Here is a 14,658-nt window from a genome sequence, read left to right on the forward strand (position 1 = left end):
ATAAGGCTTTACAATTTGGACAGTTGTTTCCTTAACCAATTGTGAAAAATTTATCTATTACAGGTAGCAAAAATTAAGCCATAATTATAAGTATAATAGATAATGGTTGAATAAGGAATGCTTTGGGAAGAAATTTTTATTTCTTTTTATTTTATTTAATATTGTTATAAGGTGCTGGTGGCTTCTTGTTGTATATTTGGCTTACAGATTCTTATTACATGTTTTATTGCCAACATTTCACAATTTTAGATATGACTCTTTTAAAATTTTTATTACTAGAAACAGGACAGTACTTTTGGGATTTAAGTTTACTTTTCTCAATATGTTTTTATCTGTTTTGTTGTGGGTGGGGCACAGACTTGGAGGTTAGAGAACAGCTTGTGACAGTTCTCTTCTTTCCCCTGTGGTCCTGAGGACTGAACCCAGATCATCAGGCTTGTCAGCAGGTCCTTTACCCTCTGAGCCCTTCTTACCAGCCCTCAGATATTTTCTCATTCCTGTAGGCTTTCAAATTTAAGTGTTCTGTTTAAGGAAGTTAGTATGTTAAAAGTATAGTTAGCAAGTGAATTAGGAGTCTATATTTCATTCGTATTAGTGGACATCAGAGATTGGATTTTTCTTCTAAACTAATGCTTTTATCCACACATTGAGGTAAATAGACTTCATCCTATCTCCACCAGAAGGGAAAACATTGAGGTTATTACGAGAATAGTGAGCTTGGTTCTAGAGACTCAGTTATGACATTAAAGCATCTTGATTTTTTTCATGTGTTGGATAAATGATGCTGCAGTTACCAGCTAGTATCGTGACCTTTGAACCATTACATCACTATGGATTCAGTGGGCATTTACCAACCAGCATCATGATCTGAGTCATTGCATCACAATAGAGGGCAGTGGGGATTTACCATCCAGCATCATGATCTGAACCTTTGCATCACTGTAGACTGTAGTGGGCATAGACTTTTTCTGTAACTGTATTTCTAGGCAAATTTCTCTTCAGATCTTGAATATTTTTTTTTTGTGATCATCACATTTAGTTTGTAATTTGAGTTCTTATTCAAAGTTGGTGATTAGAAAAGATACTATAAAGTATATGTATTTCTTGTTTTTCTTAATTGAATAAATGCATTTTGGGGTTGTAGTAGGTGATAGACAAATGCAGTTAAATTTAGATATATTCAGAGATGATAAAAACAGAACAAAACCAACGAAGTGAATGACAACCAGAAACCAGGAAGATATTCTAAAGGGAAACAGTATGTTAAGGAGAAAGTTCTTGTACCACCTGTGTGCCTGAGACCAGCATATGACCCGCTGTGTGGTGTTTTTGTCCTTTGATGTAACTGTGTAAACTTTGTCTTATTGGTATGTAATGTCAAAGAATTACTAGAATAGTTTAAAAAGTAATAGTTGTAAAAAGTCTTTGAAAATTTATATGAATTTTATACATGGAATACAACTCGTTGGACTAGCCACATTTTAAGGTCTCAATGTCTGTGTGGTTAGTAAAGGCCATCTTGGATAGTGTGGCTCTAGACAGTCCTGTCTGACCTTTCAGATCACAGCTTTTAAGTCACAGGAAGCCTCTGATCTCCAGGACTGTTTGCTGCCTTTCACCTTCACTCTTAAGGAATCCTCTTCCTTTCCTCTAAATGCTAAAGCATGTACCACGATGTAAATTATACTTCATTGAGTGGAATTGTTTAGTGTTTGCCTTGTCCATTCGCTTGTGTTTACAGTGAGCACCCAGAGCTGCACTTAGATTCTCCATCACTACGAACAGGAACCATCTGGGGGGAGCTTGTGCAGAGGCACACACTTAATTTTAAAATCAGGCACAAAATTTTTGAATGATTTTTTGTGGTTTTAATTGTAAGCTGCTCACTTCTAAAGAATGATGATTTTCCACATACTAAAAATAGCTTTTTAAAGAGAGCACTCATTATAGATTTAATAAAAACCATTAAACCAAGTGATTTACAACATGATTCCTTAAAATTAAAAACTTACTTTTTGGGACTAGAGCGATGGCTCACTGATGAAGAACTTGTTGCCCTTGCAAAGGATGTAGGTTTGATTCCCAGCATCCACATTGCTGCTCACAGCTGTGTTTAACTCCGGTTCCAGGGAATCCAAATGCTTTCTCTGGTCTCCATTGGCACCAGGCATGCATTTGGCACACATACATCCTCGCAGGCAAAACACCTATACACATACAATGATAAATAAATCTAAAAAGAAAAAACATTTTGACCCTATCTTAAACAATCAGAGGTTGGGCTGTTTGGTTTTGTTTCTGAGAGAAGCTAAATATCCCTAATGTAGGTAAGCTATACTTTTAAAGATTAAGATTTCATTGTGAAGTTGATATGTTAAGTGTAACTTGAAAGTATAGTAGACATTTATTAATAGAAGATGGCCAGTGAGGGAATTTGGGGCAAAGGGACAGCATATACAGACACAGGAACGCTTTGTCATGGTTCTCACTTGAAATTAGAGACAAGTAATTCAGTTTAGTGTCAGCAGAGTATGTACAGGTCGCAGCTGGACTAGAAGCCTGTCAGTGCTGTAACAACACAGCTGCCTCGGTGGACCTCCTGATGCATCAGGACACGGCAGACAGCTTGGACATGTATTTGGGAATATTGTACAATATTTTGGGGGTGATCTTGCTTTGTAACAACTGATTAGTGTTATGAGTCCTAACCTACCCCTGTGACATGGCAATTAATCCCTTTGGATGATTTCCTCGTGATCTAGTTACCTCCTACTCTAGCTCCCTTCTTAAAGACTTTTCTGCCTTTCTGCCTCTCAACATTGCCTCCTTTGGACCAACTTACAACACATAGGTTCTTTGAAGGAAGCACTCACACTAAATCCGGAACATAGCAGCCTCTAAGTCTCTTCAGGAGGACAAAATGATGGAAGGAGGTTCTAAAAAATGTATGCAGTGAGTTGGTGTTTATAGTAAAAGAAATGACAGATCTGCCTGTCTCAGTGTGAAGGTGTGGAGAAGAGAGTAGAGTGTGTACTGTTTCTAACTCCTACCCCCAGCTCTTTCAGCCCTTCCATGCTTTCAGGGCACAAGACTGGTGGACTCTTTAAATGTATATCCATTGATGTATCTATGGTCTAATAAATTTTAATAATTTATTAGATGGAAGAAGTTCACTGTAATCAAAAGACAGGATATGTTTTATAAAGTAAAATTAGTGCTGATTGAAATCATTTGGTCATCCTCCAGTGTAGGCCATTTTCCTACTGTAAATCATTTCATTTCTAAATATTGGCTTACTTTTATGGGATGATTTTATTACCTTCAGCTTCAAAGGTTAAGAATTAGTTTCAGAATACTGGATGTGGTTGAGAATGGGTACCCACACGTGTAGTTCAAACATTTTAGATGCTGAAGCAAGACTTCAAGGAGGTCAAGATCATCTTGGGCTGTATAGTGAATTCAAGGTCTGAGAGGAAAAGAATTATGTTTGCATTGAGGTTTTAATTTAATAGTCTGTTTTTTACTTTGTTGACAGACTTTAAAAAGTAAAGTAGAGTCTGTATAGGATAGTTTATTGATGTAAAAAAAATTACCAGTAACTAGTGTTGTAACCAGGAGGACTTAGTTGGATGAAACTTGAAACCACATCTCCTTGTATTGCTTAAGAAAACCATAGGAGCCAAAGCTGCAGTTCAGAAAGTACCACTCACTTGCTTCTATCCCATTCTTCTAAGTTGCCTAGCCACAACTTTTACTAAAGCCACCCTATTCTTAGTGGTTGCAAGGGTCATGACAAGTAAATTGGCATCTCTTGGCCAAAGCTACGCTGCTACTGTTTCTGTCAGCAACATTGTCAAGCAGAGAGGAATCCTTGAAGAGCTCTCCTCCTTTCTTTTCGTCCCACATATTGGAAAGAGAGTAGAAAGTGAAGCCTTTTTCTGTTGTTGACTTTCATCTTCAAACATCATTATGGGGGCATCTCAAAATTGTCATTTGATGGGCTTTTTGTTACGTTCATTTCTATGCCCTAAGCAGGGTTTGTATGGCCCAGAATAGGTTAATGCTTTGTGTACTGTATCACGTATAACAAAACAATATTACTTGAACAGCGTTAAATTCCACACATGTGTTATTTCAAATTGCCTAATTGTATTTTATCCTTAAAATTAATTTTGGTAGCCTTGCTGTTTCAAGGACAGGGTTATGGTGATTTGTCAGAGAGCTATCTAGTTGTTTAAACAAATTAAAATGTTTGTTTCCTCACACAGATTTGAATTCTGTGAACCCGCATTTGTGGTGGGTAACTGCCTTCAGATAGCTTCTGACAGTCATCAGTATGATCGAATTTACTGTGGAGCTGGAGTGCAGAAAGATCACGAAAACTACATGAAGATCTTGCTCAAAGTTGGGGGAATACTGGTCATGCCTATAGAGGATCAGGTACCTTCTGTGTCCTGCATTCGTCATAAGAGAGACCACACAGTTGTGAGATTCGGAATTACCATTTTATTTCAGGGAAACTAACCTTTGAAGCAGGAAAATATTTTATAGATCTACATATGTGCACAGAAAAAAACACTTGAAAGAGATCTGTAAGTGGTTCAAAGGGAAGCAGATGTAAAGAGGAAGTGTAACTGGGAGACTCGAGCCCACTTGACTAGTCAGCTCACCCAGGAAGTCAGCTAGCTGCCCCTGGGTTCATCATCTGGAAGGTGACTAGTTGAGTGCATGAACTCTACCTGTAGCATGTTAAGTCTGCTTCGTGACTGACTTCAATGGCTTAACTTCATAAATAAAACAAGAGGCTAAAATAAATCGCCATTGAGGGGTCGGAAAGATGGCTCAGTAGATAAGAGTGCTAAAGATTATTAGACGTGTTTCTAGAAAGACTAGGGATGTGATTGGGTCATAGAGGACTTGCCTCTTAATTGAGGCTGTGAGTTCCATCTCTAGCAACACACACACACACACTATCTTCTCATTGGCAATTATTCCTTTAAAACTTTGACATTAAGGTAACCACATTGCTTCTTTCTCATTTTACTCCAAATAGTTAACACAGATTATGCGGACTGGACAAAACACCTGGGAGAGTAAAAATATCCTCGCCGTTTCCTTTGCACCGCTAGTACAGCCTAGTAAGAATGATAACGGCACGCCGGATTCTGTGGGGCTCCGTAAGTAGATCCTTGACCTCAAAGAATGATGGTCCCTGGTATTTCACTCACTGTTTGGACTTAGTGGATCATATAACTATAATGAGCACTGCAATGAGTGGATTGATTCTTCTGTTAAAAAAAAGTCTTTAGGCACTGTGGCTTCCTTTCTGGAAACAAGAAATAGATCATACCGACTGTGAGCTTACTAGTTTGTGATAGGCAGTAACTGGTTGTGGAACAGCATTGGTCTAAGGGTGGTGGGAAGAAAGGTTTGTCTGCTGAGGCAAGATTTGAATTGTGATTGGAATGCAGTCAAAAAACCTATTTGGTCAAAATTTTGTGGTAGCATCTTTTGTTTTGCTTGTTTTTTGAGTTATCGGATAACTTAATGATTTTTGTGTCAGCTTGATTACCAAGCAGGATCAATGAGAGGAAAAGAGCTTAGATTTTCGTAGCTCTGTTAGACTTGTAACTGCCACCCAGTTAGAGAGGTGTGCACATGGCTGAGCAGAACCTACCTATTGTCTATGAGTATTATGGCAGCATCAGAGACATAGGTGGCCAGCAGTTTGTTTGTTTGTTTTACACACTCAAACTATTCCCACCTGAAAATTAAGAGAGAAGATAAAGAAGGTGCAGAGACCCGTTGGACTGTGATGTCACACTGTGGAGGTGTCAGTGGCTTGAAGGTTTCTTCACCTGGACCTCGGAGAGTGCTTGGGAGATGTGGTGATTAAGTTTAAGGATTTATAAAATTCCTCTGTTTTGACTCTTGTGTTTTGATTTTCATATCATTTAGGAAGAGATTAAACTCTCAGTTATATTTTTTTTATAATTTAGAAACTGTTCTTTACCTTTTAAAAATGTGTTTATTGACTTTATACTTTTGATAATAACACAGTACAGGAGGCAAACCATATTCAGGACATCTACATACAAGAGGAAAACTTAAAAATAAGAATGGGTTAAAAACAAAAAGAGACAAAATTTGAAGTTAATGGGCTGCAGCATTCACATTCTTTTAGACTACTTAAAACAAGACTGTGTGGAGTCTAGCACCACAATCAAATGAGTGTCCTTTAACCTGTTTTATGGTTGAAGGCTGCATACCCATGCCATTCTGTACTAACTGAACTTACCTAAATTACTAGCTAACAAGAAATAACAACATAGAGTTATTTTCCCTCCCATTTTTAAAAACAGAATTGTGGTTATTTTTACTCTTTAGTTATCGTAGCCCATTGGAAAGAAATAAAGAGCTCTGTGGTGCATGCTGCCTGTGGGCATGTCCTTAGGCATGTGCAGCAGGCGCTTTGTGTGCAAGCACACTTCTTTCTGTTAGGCTCTGCAGTTGCACAGTAGCCGTGGAAGTGCTTTACTCACGAAAGCATCATAGTGGCAGCAATAGCTATTTTCTTTTATCTGACACTTCTCTTAGGTTAACTTGTGTGAGTCTTAGCTGCAAATATGCTTACACGCTAGTGAAACTGATGATTGACATGGATAGTGTACTTCAGGGTATCTGCTTCCATTCCCCCTACTCAGAAATAGAAAAGGCAAATAAAGCAGTTGGATATTTGGTTGAAGAATATATATATGTATACACACACACACACACACACACACACACATCAGGGGCTAGCAAGAAGGCTCAGTGGCTATAGGTTTTTGCAAAGCAAGCCTAATGTTCTGAATTTGATCTTAAGAACCCACAGAGGAGAAGACCAATTCCCAAAAGCTATCCTGACCTCCATACGTGTGCTGTACATCATACACACAGGAAGACATACAGACAGACAGATATTTAATGAAATAGGATCAATTGAAATATAGAGGCCCAAATTAAAACAATTTATCTTCCCCCTGAAATACATTTTCAATAGAAATAGCTTTGGTAAGCTTATTAAAGGGGGGAGGGTTGATGAAATTGTATTGGCACGAAGAGATAGTTGTTAATTTTAGGGTCAGGGCACAGTTTTGTTATTTATTCTTTCTGTATGTAAACAGGAGCCTCCAAAAACAGGTTGAAAATTCTGAGTGTTGTTACCCCCGAACCCAAAATTTGTATAATAATCACACAGTGCAAAGTTTTAAAAATTGCTATTTACTAAAATTCCATGAAAGAATGGGGAATAAGAACAAGTCTGTTTCTGCTAAAATAGGTCACAGTATCTCTTTGTTCATAGAACATTATCCTATAATTACAGGGAATTAGAATAGACTAGAACACTGGCCACAAAATTCCCTAAAAACAGTACACATGTAAACCCCGTATCAGATGACTCTGTTAACATTAAAACTGTTCATAGTCAATAGTTGATTAAAATGAAGTTACAATTTTTCTTTCAATTTACCACAATTTTTATTTGACTTAAAATCAATTTTTTCTATGACTTTATATTTATGTGGTTTATATGCATGTGAAACCATAAAAATATTATTTAAAATTTCAAAAGTAAGAGTATATTGTTTTAGTTCAGGCAGGGGCAGAAACTACATAATAAATTATACAATTTTATCTTTGGTTTCTCTGAAATTTTATTTAATATTTGAAATTAGTTTTTTTTTTTCAAGGAAAACCAAAATGCTTTTGTGTGGTTTAACCTAAATGACTTTTCTTGATTTTTTTCCCTTTTTGTTGTTGTATAATTGTATATTTTTATGAAGTAGGGTGTCACTCTGTAGCTCTGGCTGTAAAGACATAGGCTTTTTTTAATGTTTATTTTTTGTTATGTTATGAGCATGCGCATGTGGGGATGTATGTGTCTATGCACACACATGCAGAGGCCAGAGGAAGTCCCAGCAACCCACTTGTCTCCTCTACTTGCTGATGTTGTTCCTGATGACCTTTTTTTTTTTTTTTTTTTTTTTTTTTTTTTTTTTTTTTTTATATAGTGGTGGCTATCTCAGATTCAATACAAGGAAACACACTTGAGTTTCCTCTTGTTCTTTTCTCTGTGTCTACTGTTTATATCTGACACTGGCACCTGTCCAGAAAGTCAGCCTGGACACTGGATGCTTTAGAGATACTTTTGCTTTGAGTCCCATAGCCACTTTGTTTCTGTTGTCTGTTATATATCAATATTTTGTCCGTGTCTCGTCTTCTGTCCCGCCCCTTCCTGTCAGTGTCCATAGCACATATGATCACCCAAGAGTTCAGCTGACCTGCTGTTGCAAACACATCCTACACAGTATGTAGTCCTTGAGCACGTGAGGCCAGTTCACTTCCTAGTGCCTTGCTCTTCTCTGCCCAGATCATTTTCATGCCTGCTAGGTAACTGTGCTCCTTTAGACTCTGGCAGAGCCATCTCCTCAGGGAGCCTTGGCCCCTAGCTACTGGAAAGCTACTGAACATCTAACCAACAACTTCGTGTTACTCCTGTTACATGATTGCTGTTTAGTTTTCCTCATTTCCCCTGTTTTTTATCCTTCTTTTGTTCCTTTTTATCCCGTCTGCATCTTTTTACCCTATCCCTTCCACGATTGTGAGCTACCTACATCCAGGGATTTTTCTAGTTTAAACCAGCCATGTAGCTAAATGCATTCTTATGTGGCTGACTTATTGTTTAACAAGTAGTCTGTTCAATAATTTGTTAAACAATTTTGGATCAAAGGCACACTTGATATTTTGTACAGTTGAGTTTATGGTCCTTCCTCCTTTTTGTGGCATATTTGATATAAGTAAACATTAGTGTCTTAAAACAGTGCCTTTGCATTGGGGGGTCTGTGTTAATCCACAGCTCGTACGGGAGGGTTCTTTGCCGTGAACTAGTATGTGTGTTTGCTTACTTTCTCTCTGCTGCCTCTCTTTCTGTCTCTCTCTCCCACTTTACACACATACACACACATGTCCATATGTGAGCACTCTCCAGAGTTCAGGCAGATATTGAAATGTTGCTTTGAGTTTTTCTGCAAAGTATTTGTCTTCATATGATTTATTCACGTTCTTAAGAAAAAATTACATTTATTTGTATGACTGTTTTATCTGCATGTATACATGTACAACATATGCATGCCTGGTCCCACAGAGGCCCGAAGAGGGCGTCAGATCCTTTGGAATTGGAGTTATGAATGGGTTGTGATCAGCCCCCTCCATATGACAAAGAAACATAAAAACAGTATAATATAATATGCAGGGTAAAGTTTCTTATGTACTTATCACTTTATCCTTACCCTTTTTCTAAATTATTATTTATTACTCCCAAGACTGCATGCATATAGATAGAAACATGGATCGCCTCATTTTTGCAAGCTGCCTGCTCTGCTCAGTGTGCACTTAGTCATTGTGTAGTACTCTCAGTGTAGTTTCTTGTAGATTGACGGTTTCTATAGATTGTGAAGAAATGAACAATGTATAATGTTTTCATTTTTGTGCTTCTTTTTAGCCCCATGTGCTGTCAGGAATCTCCAAGACTTGGCTCGTATTTACATTCGACGCACACTTAGAAACTTCATCAATGATGAGATGCAGGCCAAGGGAATCCCACAAAGGGCTCCACCCAAGAGGAAAAGAAAGAGAGTTAAACAGAGAATTAACACTTACGTATTTGTGGGTAATCAGCTTATTCCTCAGCCTCTAGACAGCGAAGAGGATGAAAAAATGGAAGAAGACAGCAAAGATGAAGAAGAGAAAGATCCCAACGAAGCTGTGAAGCATGAGGAGCCGCCTCAGAACTTGCTGAGGGAAAAGATCATGAAGCTGCCGCTCCCCGAGTCTTTAAAAGCTTACTTGACATATTTTAGAGACAAATAACTTACAACAAGGAAGAATGCCTATTGATAATTCCCTTACTCTTGTAAATGTAGTGTTTATTAGGAGTTAGAGAATTACTTCATTAGAATGAATTATTGCAGAAAAAAGCTTAAGTTATTTCTCTTAATGACAGAAATGATGTATTCAGTGATTTAAAAGATTCTCTTTCCTAAAATCTATTTTTCTTAAATTATGAGGGAATGCTGTTTTAGCTCAGTGATCTCAAAGTGAAATGCATCAATAGTCAGGACTTTGTGTATAATTATTCTATTCTGGTTCTTCACTGATTTATAGAGTTAGGGTTGGATTTCATTCTGTAAGAGGTTGATACATTCTCACACATATATAGGCTTATTCCAATTGCAGCTTGCATTTCCTTTGTGTGAGCTTGCTTATCTAATAAGGAAAGCAAATGTTTGTAGACCTGCTTCTTACCTTACTTTGTTGTAGACATATTCCAGGCAACATATGAGTGCAATAATAATTCAAGATATTGAATAATTTAGCTTTAAAAACTACAGACATCACGAAATTTTACAGGCCTGAAACTGTTGCTTCTGATTCTATTGCCAAAAGATACAGGGAAAATTCCTGCTTCTCTCATAGAGATTTTAAGAGCACAGCAAGTGAATATTAAAGTAGGAGATGGCTACTTAACACAGCTAGTTTGTGTAGGCCCATTGTGTTTTCAGTGTTTAAAGATAATGGGGGCATCTTAACGCTAGAATTTTAAAGCTAGTATATTTAGGATTGCTTTTCTGTAATTATGAAGTATTAGATTCGAAAAGACATTCATTGTCCCGTTTGCCTCTGAATGTAGACAATGAGTCATTTTCAGTTCCCCTCACTGATTACGTACCTCAAGTACGTACCTCAAGGCACTGTATGGGACTTTTAGTTACATGATATTTGTCTTTGACGAGGTAGGCCATGCTCGCCTCATCTGTTTTGAATCTTTGTAGTATAAACAGTCATGGAAGTTGTATGTAGATGCCTTTGTATTAAAATTTGGTTCAGAATCAATGGAATCTTTGGGATCCACACCAAACTCATTTCTTCCGTTCTCTGTTTTATTACTTTGGTAAAATGACAGTAGTTTTCATTTTTTGCTTAATGTTACATTCTTAACCTATGATGGGTGTCAGTGCTAAAACAGGCAGTGCATGTTGTTACTAGTTTTTTCCTTGTAAGGCTTGCATACAGTTCTTTGTTAAGATGTAAGATGTGAGCTACTTCTTTGCATCACACAGATTATATGTTTTTAATGGAAAGATTTCAAGGGTCTCATGTATTCTCACCACATCACTGTCAGAAGAGCTACTCAGATTTGCCTAAGGAAATACAATCATGATGATTCAAATAGTTTTAAATGACTCAGCTCCAATAATTCTGCATATACTAATTATTTAAAATAGTTTTGACTCAAGTAATTCATACAGTTTTAGTAATGTGAGAGACAGTGTTATGGAAAGGGCTCGTTTGACTTTTGTTGGAATGGGCATGTCCAGTTTTTCTTAACATAATTAGCAAACTATTATTGAGAAATGCCCTGTCTTGTTTCTGTTCAAAAAAGGAAAAAGTCTTCCCCCTCTTCCCTGAAGTGGTACTGGGGGTTAATCCCAGCCTGCTGTGACTGCAATTTACCCTCAGAGCCAACAAACTGTTACATTTAAAATTCTGGTTTAGAATTTTAATCTTCAATTCCTGATACCCATGTAGTTTTATTTCTTCCCAAATTTCTTCCTATTCTGTCCCCTACATCCCTCTTAGTTTTTCTTGGCGCTGATGTACAGATATCTGAAAATCCATGTTCTTCAATGATATTATTTAGGAGAGTGTTATAAGTGATATGTTTGAAGTTGGCTGTTCTTATGCTGTCTTCTGTTGACTCTGATGAGTTGTACAGTAGATTGGATCATTGCATTTTTTTGTCTTTGAAATGTATATTTTGTCCTTGTAGATTCTTTATTTTTCAGGCGCAACTTTATGGTTGGCTTTTAAAGGTAGGAATCAATGAAAATTTAAGGGAAGCAGTCTTACCTACTGATCTAAGTGCATTAGGTTGAGAATATTTGGGTTCATGCTTATTTTTAATGAAGTCATGTTTGTTTGAGTGTGGAAAGTTATGCTTTATAGGTAAAGAAGTAGCAAATACAGATAAAAACAAATGAAAGAAAATAAACTGAAAAGAAAGAAAAATGCAAGTGATAGTAAAGCATTTGTGATGGCTCCCACCTGGAACAGCATGGAACAGCACTGGAGGCTGAAGCAAGAGGAATACTTGAGGCTTGAGACCACCCGGGGTTACATAGCAAGACCAGGCTTTGTTCTTCAAAGAAGAGAAACAAAAGAGAATATATAAAAATCATGGGCCATAGTCTCATGGGCTTACCTACAGATAGAAATTTACATTTACATTTTGAAGACAATAAAGACGCCTTGAATGGAGGAGTGTGCTGCTTAAGTCTTACAGCAGGTTGGAGACAGGGCCTGAAGGAACAGCCACCATCACCAAAATCCCAAGAATCCAGAAATGAGACCATGCTTACCAAGGATCTAATTGAAATCTGTATTATTCATTGGTCAACGTATTGAAATCTGGTATTAATAAAATGTCAAAATAGCATACATGGTTAAAATAAAATACAAAGGTTTGTTGATTGTTTGAGATGGAAATAAAAGAAAGCCTGCCAAATCATTGGGCAAATTGGGAAATCATTTTAAATAAACAGATCACATCATTACACAGCGTTATCCAGTGGCCTGTCTTTTATTTTTCTCTTTATTTTGAGTTCAAAAAATTACTGTGCATATAGAAGTTTTACCACAGTTTCCAGGAAATACATTCTGACTATTGATACAGTGTAACACTCAGTTCCTGACTAAACAGCCCAATTAAAGAAGTGGGCATTGAGGAAATCAGAAAGGGATTTATTCAGTGTGAGCTCGTAGATAAAAAGAACACAGTGATCTAGTGGCCCCACACCTGTGTTGTCTTAATGTATCAACATGAGCTTTGGGTTGAGAAGAATTCAGTCAAGGAGCATGGGTAGGCATAACTGAACAGTTCTGGATAAAGTGTGGCCCTAGAAGGTGGTCCAAAGAAGTCATTCAAAGGGGTTACTTCGGCAGTTATGACCTCGCCTATTAACAGAAGTTTCTATCCCATCTGGTTCCACTGCCATTCAGTTCCAAAGAAGCACCCAGAGGCCCACATTAATTATAAACTGGTTGGCCTAGTAGCTCAATCTACTTATTAACTTACTCTTACATCTTAAATTAACTCATAATTCTTGTCTGTGTTAGCCCATGGCTTGGTACCTTTTTTCAAGGAGGCATTCTCATCTTGCTTCCTCTGGGTCTGGGTGACAAATGCAAACTGAGCCTTTTCTCTTCCCAGAATTCTCCTAGTCTGCTTGCTCCACACGTATTTTCTGCCAGGCTACTGGCCAATCAGCATTTTTACTAAACCAATATAAGTCACAAATCTTTACAGGGTATAAGACCATTGCCCCACAGTACTTCCCCCCCCCTTTTTCTTTTCAAAACAAGAAGTATAATCTTTTGTTTAGCTTTTTCCTGACCATTATCCATAACAACTTGTAACCAACACTCTAAACAAAGACACTCATAATCCATTTTTTTAATGTGAATGTAGTTTTCTAGGCTACTTCCTGCTGGTTGGGTCACTGATAATCTTATGGGAACCTAAAGAAAATGTGGGATTATAATTTAGAGGGTTTTTTTTCTTCTTTTTTTGGTCCGAATCTCTTTTTATTGTATATCTTTCTTTTTACCACATGAGTCTTTAATTTCCTAAAAGATATGCCTAGATTTAAAGCCATGGCTTTGATGGCTGGATCCACCCCATTCTTCAGCTTTCTGAGAGTCTAACTTTATAGCTGAGGTACTGGTGGGTGCCATGTTTATTGCCACAACTCTGTGGTGCTTCAAGGTGCCTGCCCCCACCAAGAAACATGCTGTTGGCTATTCATAAACACTATCAAGTGTTTTATGTCAAGGCCTCTTAAAAGAGCTGCAAGGTTTTTGCAGCTAAAGCTGAGTCAGGAAGTTGTTTTTTTTTTTTTAATGAGATATGCTTGCCTCTAGCAATCAGAGACCTCCCAGGAAATGCTGCTACCAAGAAGCCGTGCTTAATGCTGTTCTTTTATGTCTAGAATTACTTCCCAAGCTCTCTCAGGTTTTATGTGTCTATAGCTGCCCACATTGGAGTCATTTGAAGATAGACACTATAAAGTAATCCCACGCCAGCTCAGAATTGAGTATAATAAAGGTTTCTTTATTCAAGGGTAGACTCAACAGATCACAGTTTTCTGTATGATTGGGAAACAGGAACCAAATCCAACAGCTGAGGGTGTACAAGCTTTATGGCTGCACTTACAGTATAAAAGATCACACTCAAGTGAGCTGATATCTTGAAGACTATTGGCTGAAAGAGTTCCCACAGCACTTGGCTTCACCAGAAGTTGCTCTCCTCTGAGGTTGTAGTGCTGTTGATGCTTCCATTAAACTTTTTCATTGTTTGCTATTCCAAGGAGTCTTGTGGTGCCGAGTAAGGAGGCCAGGCCTTTCAGCAAAAGCAAATATTTAAAATGTGTGTGTGTGTGTGTGTGTGTGTGTGTCTGTTATATGTGTATGACTGTTACTGCTAATGTTACAACGTTTGGAAGCCAAGACCATTTTAGGGAGTTGGTTCTTTTCTGCTGCTGTGGGGTCTGGGCTTGA

The 14,658-nt window shown here is 37.6% G+C and overlaps 1 protein-coding gene across 3 annotated transcripts in view; it reads left to right on the forward strand.

The window, feature by feature from the left end:
* The window catches only part of Pcmtd1 (protein-L-isoaspartate (D-aspartate) O-methyltransferase domain containing 1), a 58,549-nt gene extending 45,883 nt beyond the window's left edge, over window positions 1-12,666 (forward strand). For all 3 annotated transcript variants that reach the window (XM_057790335.1, XM_057790332.1, XM_057790333.1), the window contains 3 exons: window positions 4,269-4,440; window positions 5,054-5,177; window positions 9,545-12,666. In XM_057790335.1, coding sequence (XP_057646318.1) covers window positions 4,387-4,440; window positions 5,054-5,177; window positions 9,545-9,912 — 546 coding nt within the window. In that variant the 5' untranslated portion in view covers window positions 4,269-4,386 and the 3' untranslated portion in view covers window positions 9,913-12,666. The remainder of the gene's footprint in view (window positions 1-4,268; window positions 4,441-5,053; window positions 5,178-9,544) is intronic.
* Window positions 12,667-14,658: the final 1,992 nt, after the last annotated feature.

This window comes from Chionomys nivalis, chromosome 16, assembly GCF_950005125.1.
Source record: "Chionomys nivalis chromosome 16, mChiNiv1.1, whole genome shotgun sequence".
NCBI lineage: Eukaryota > Metazoa > Chordata > Mammalia > Rodentia > Cricetidae > Chionomys > Chionomys nivalis.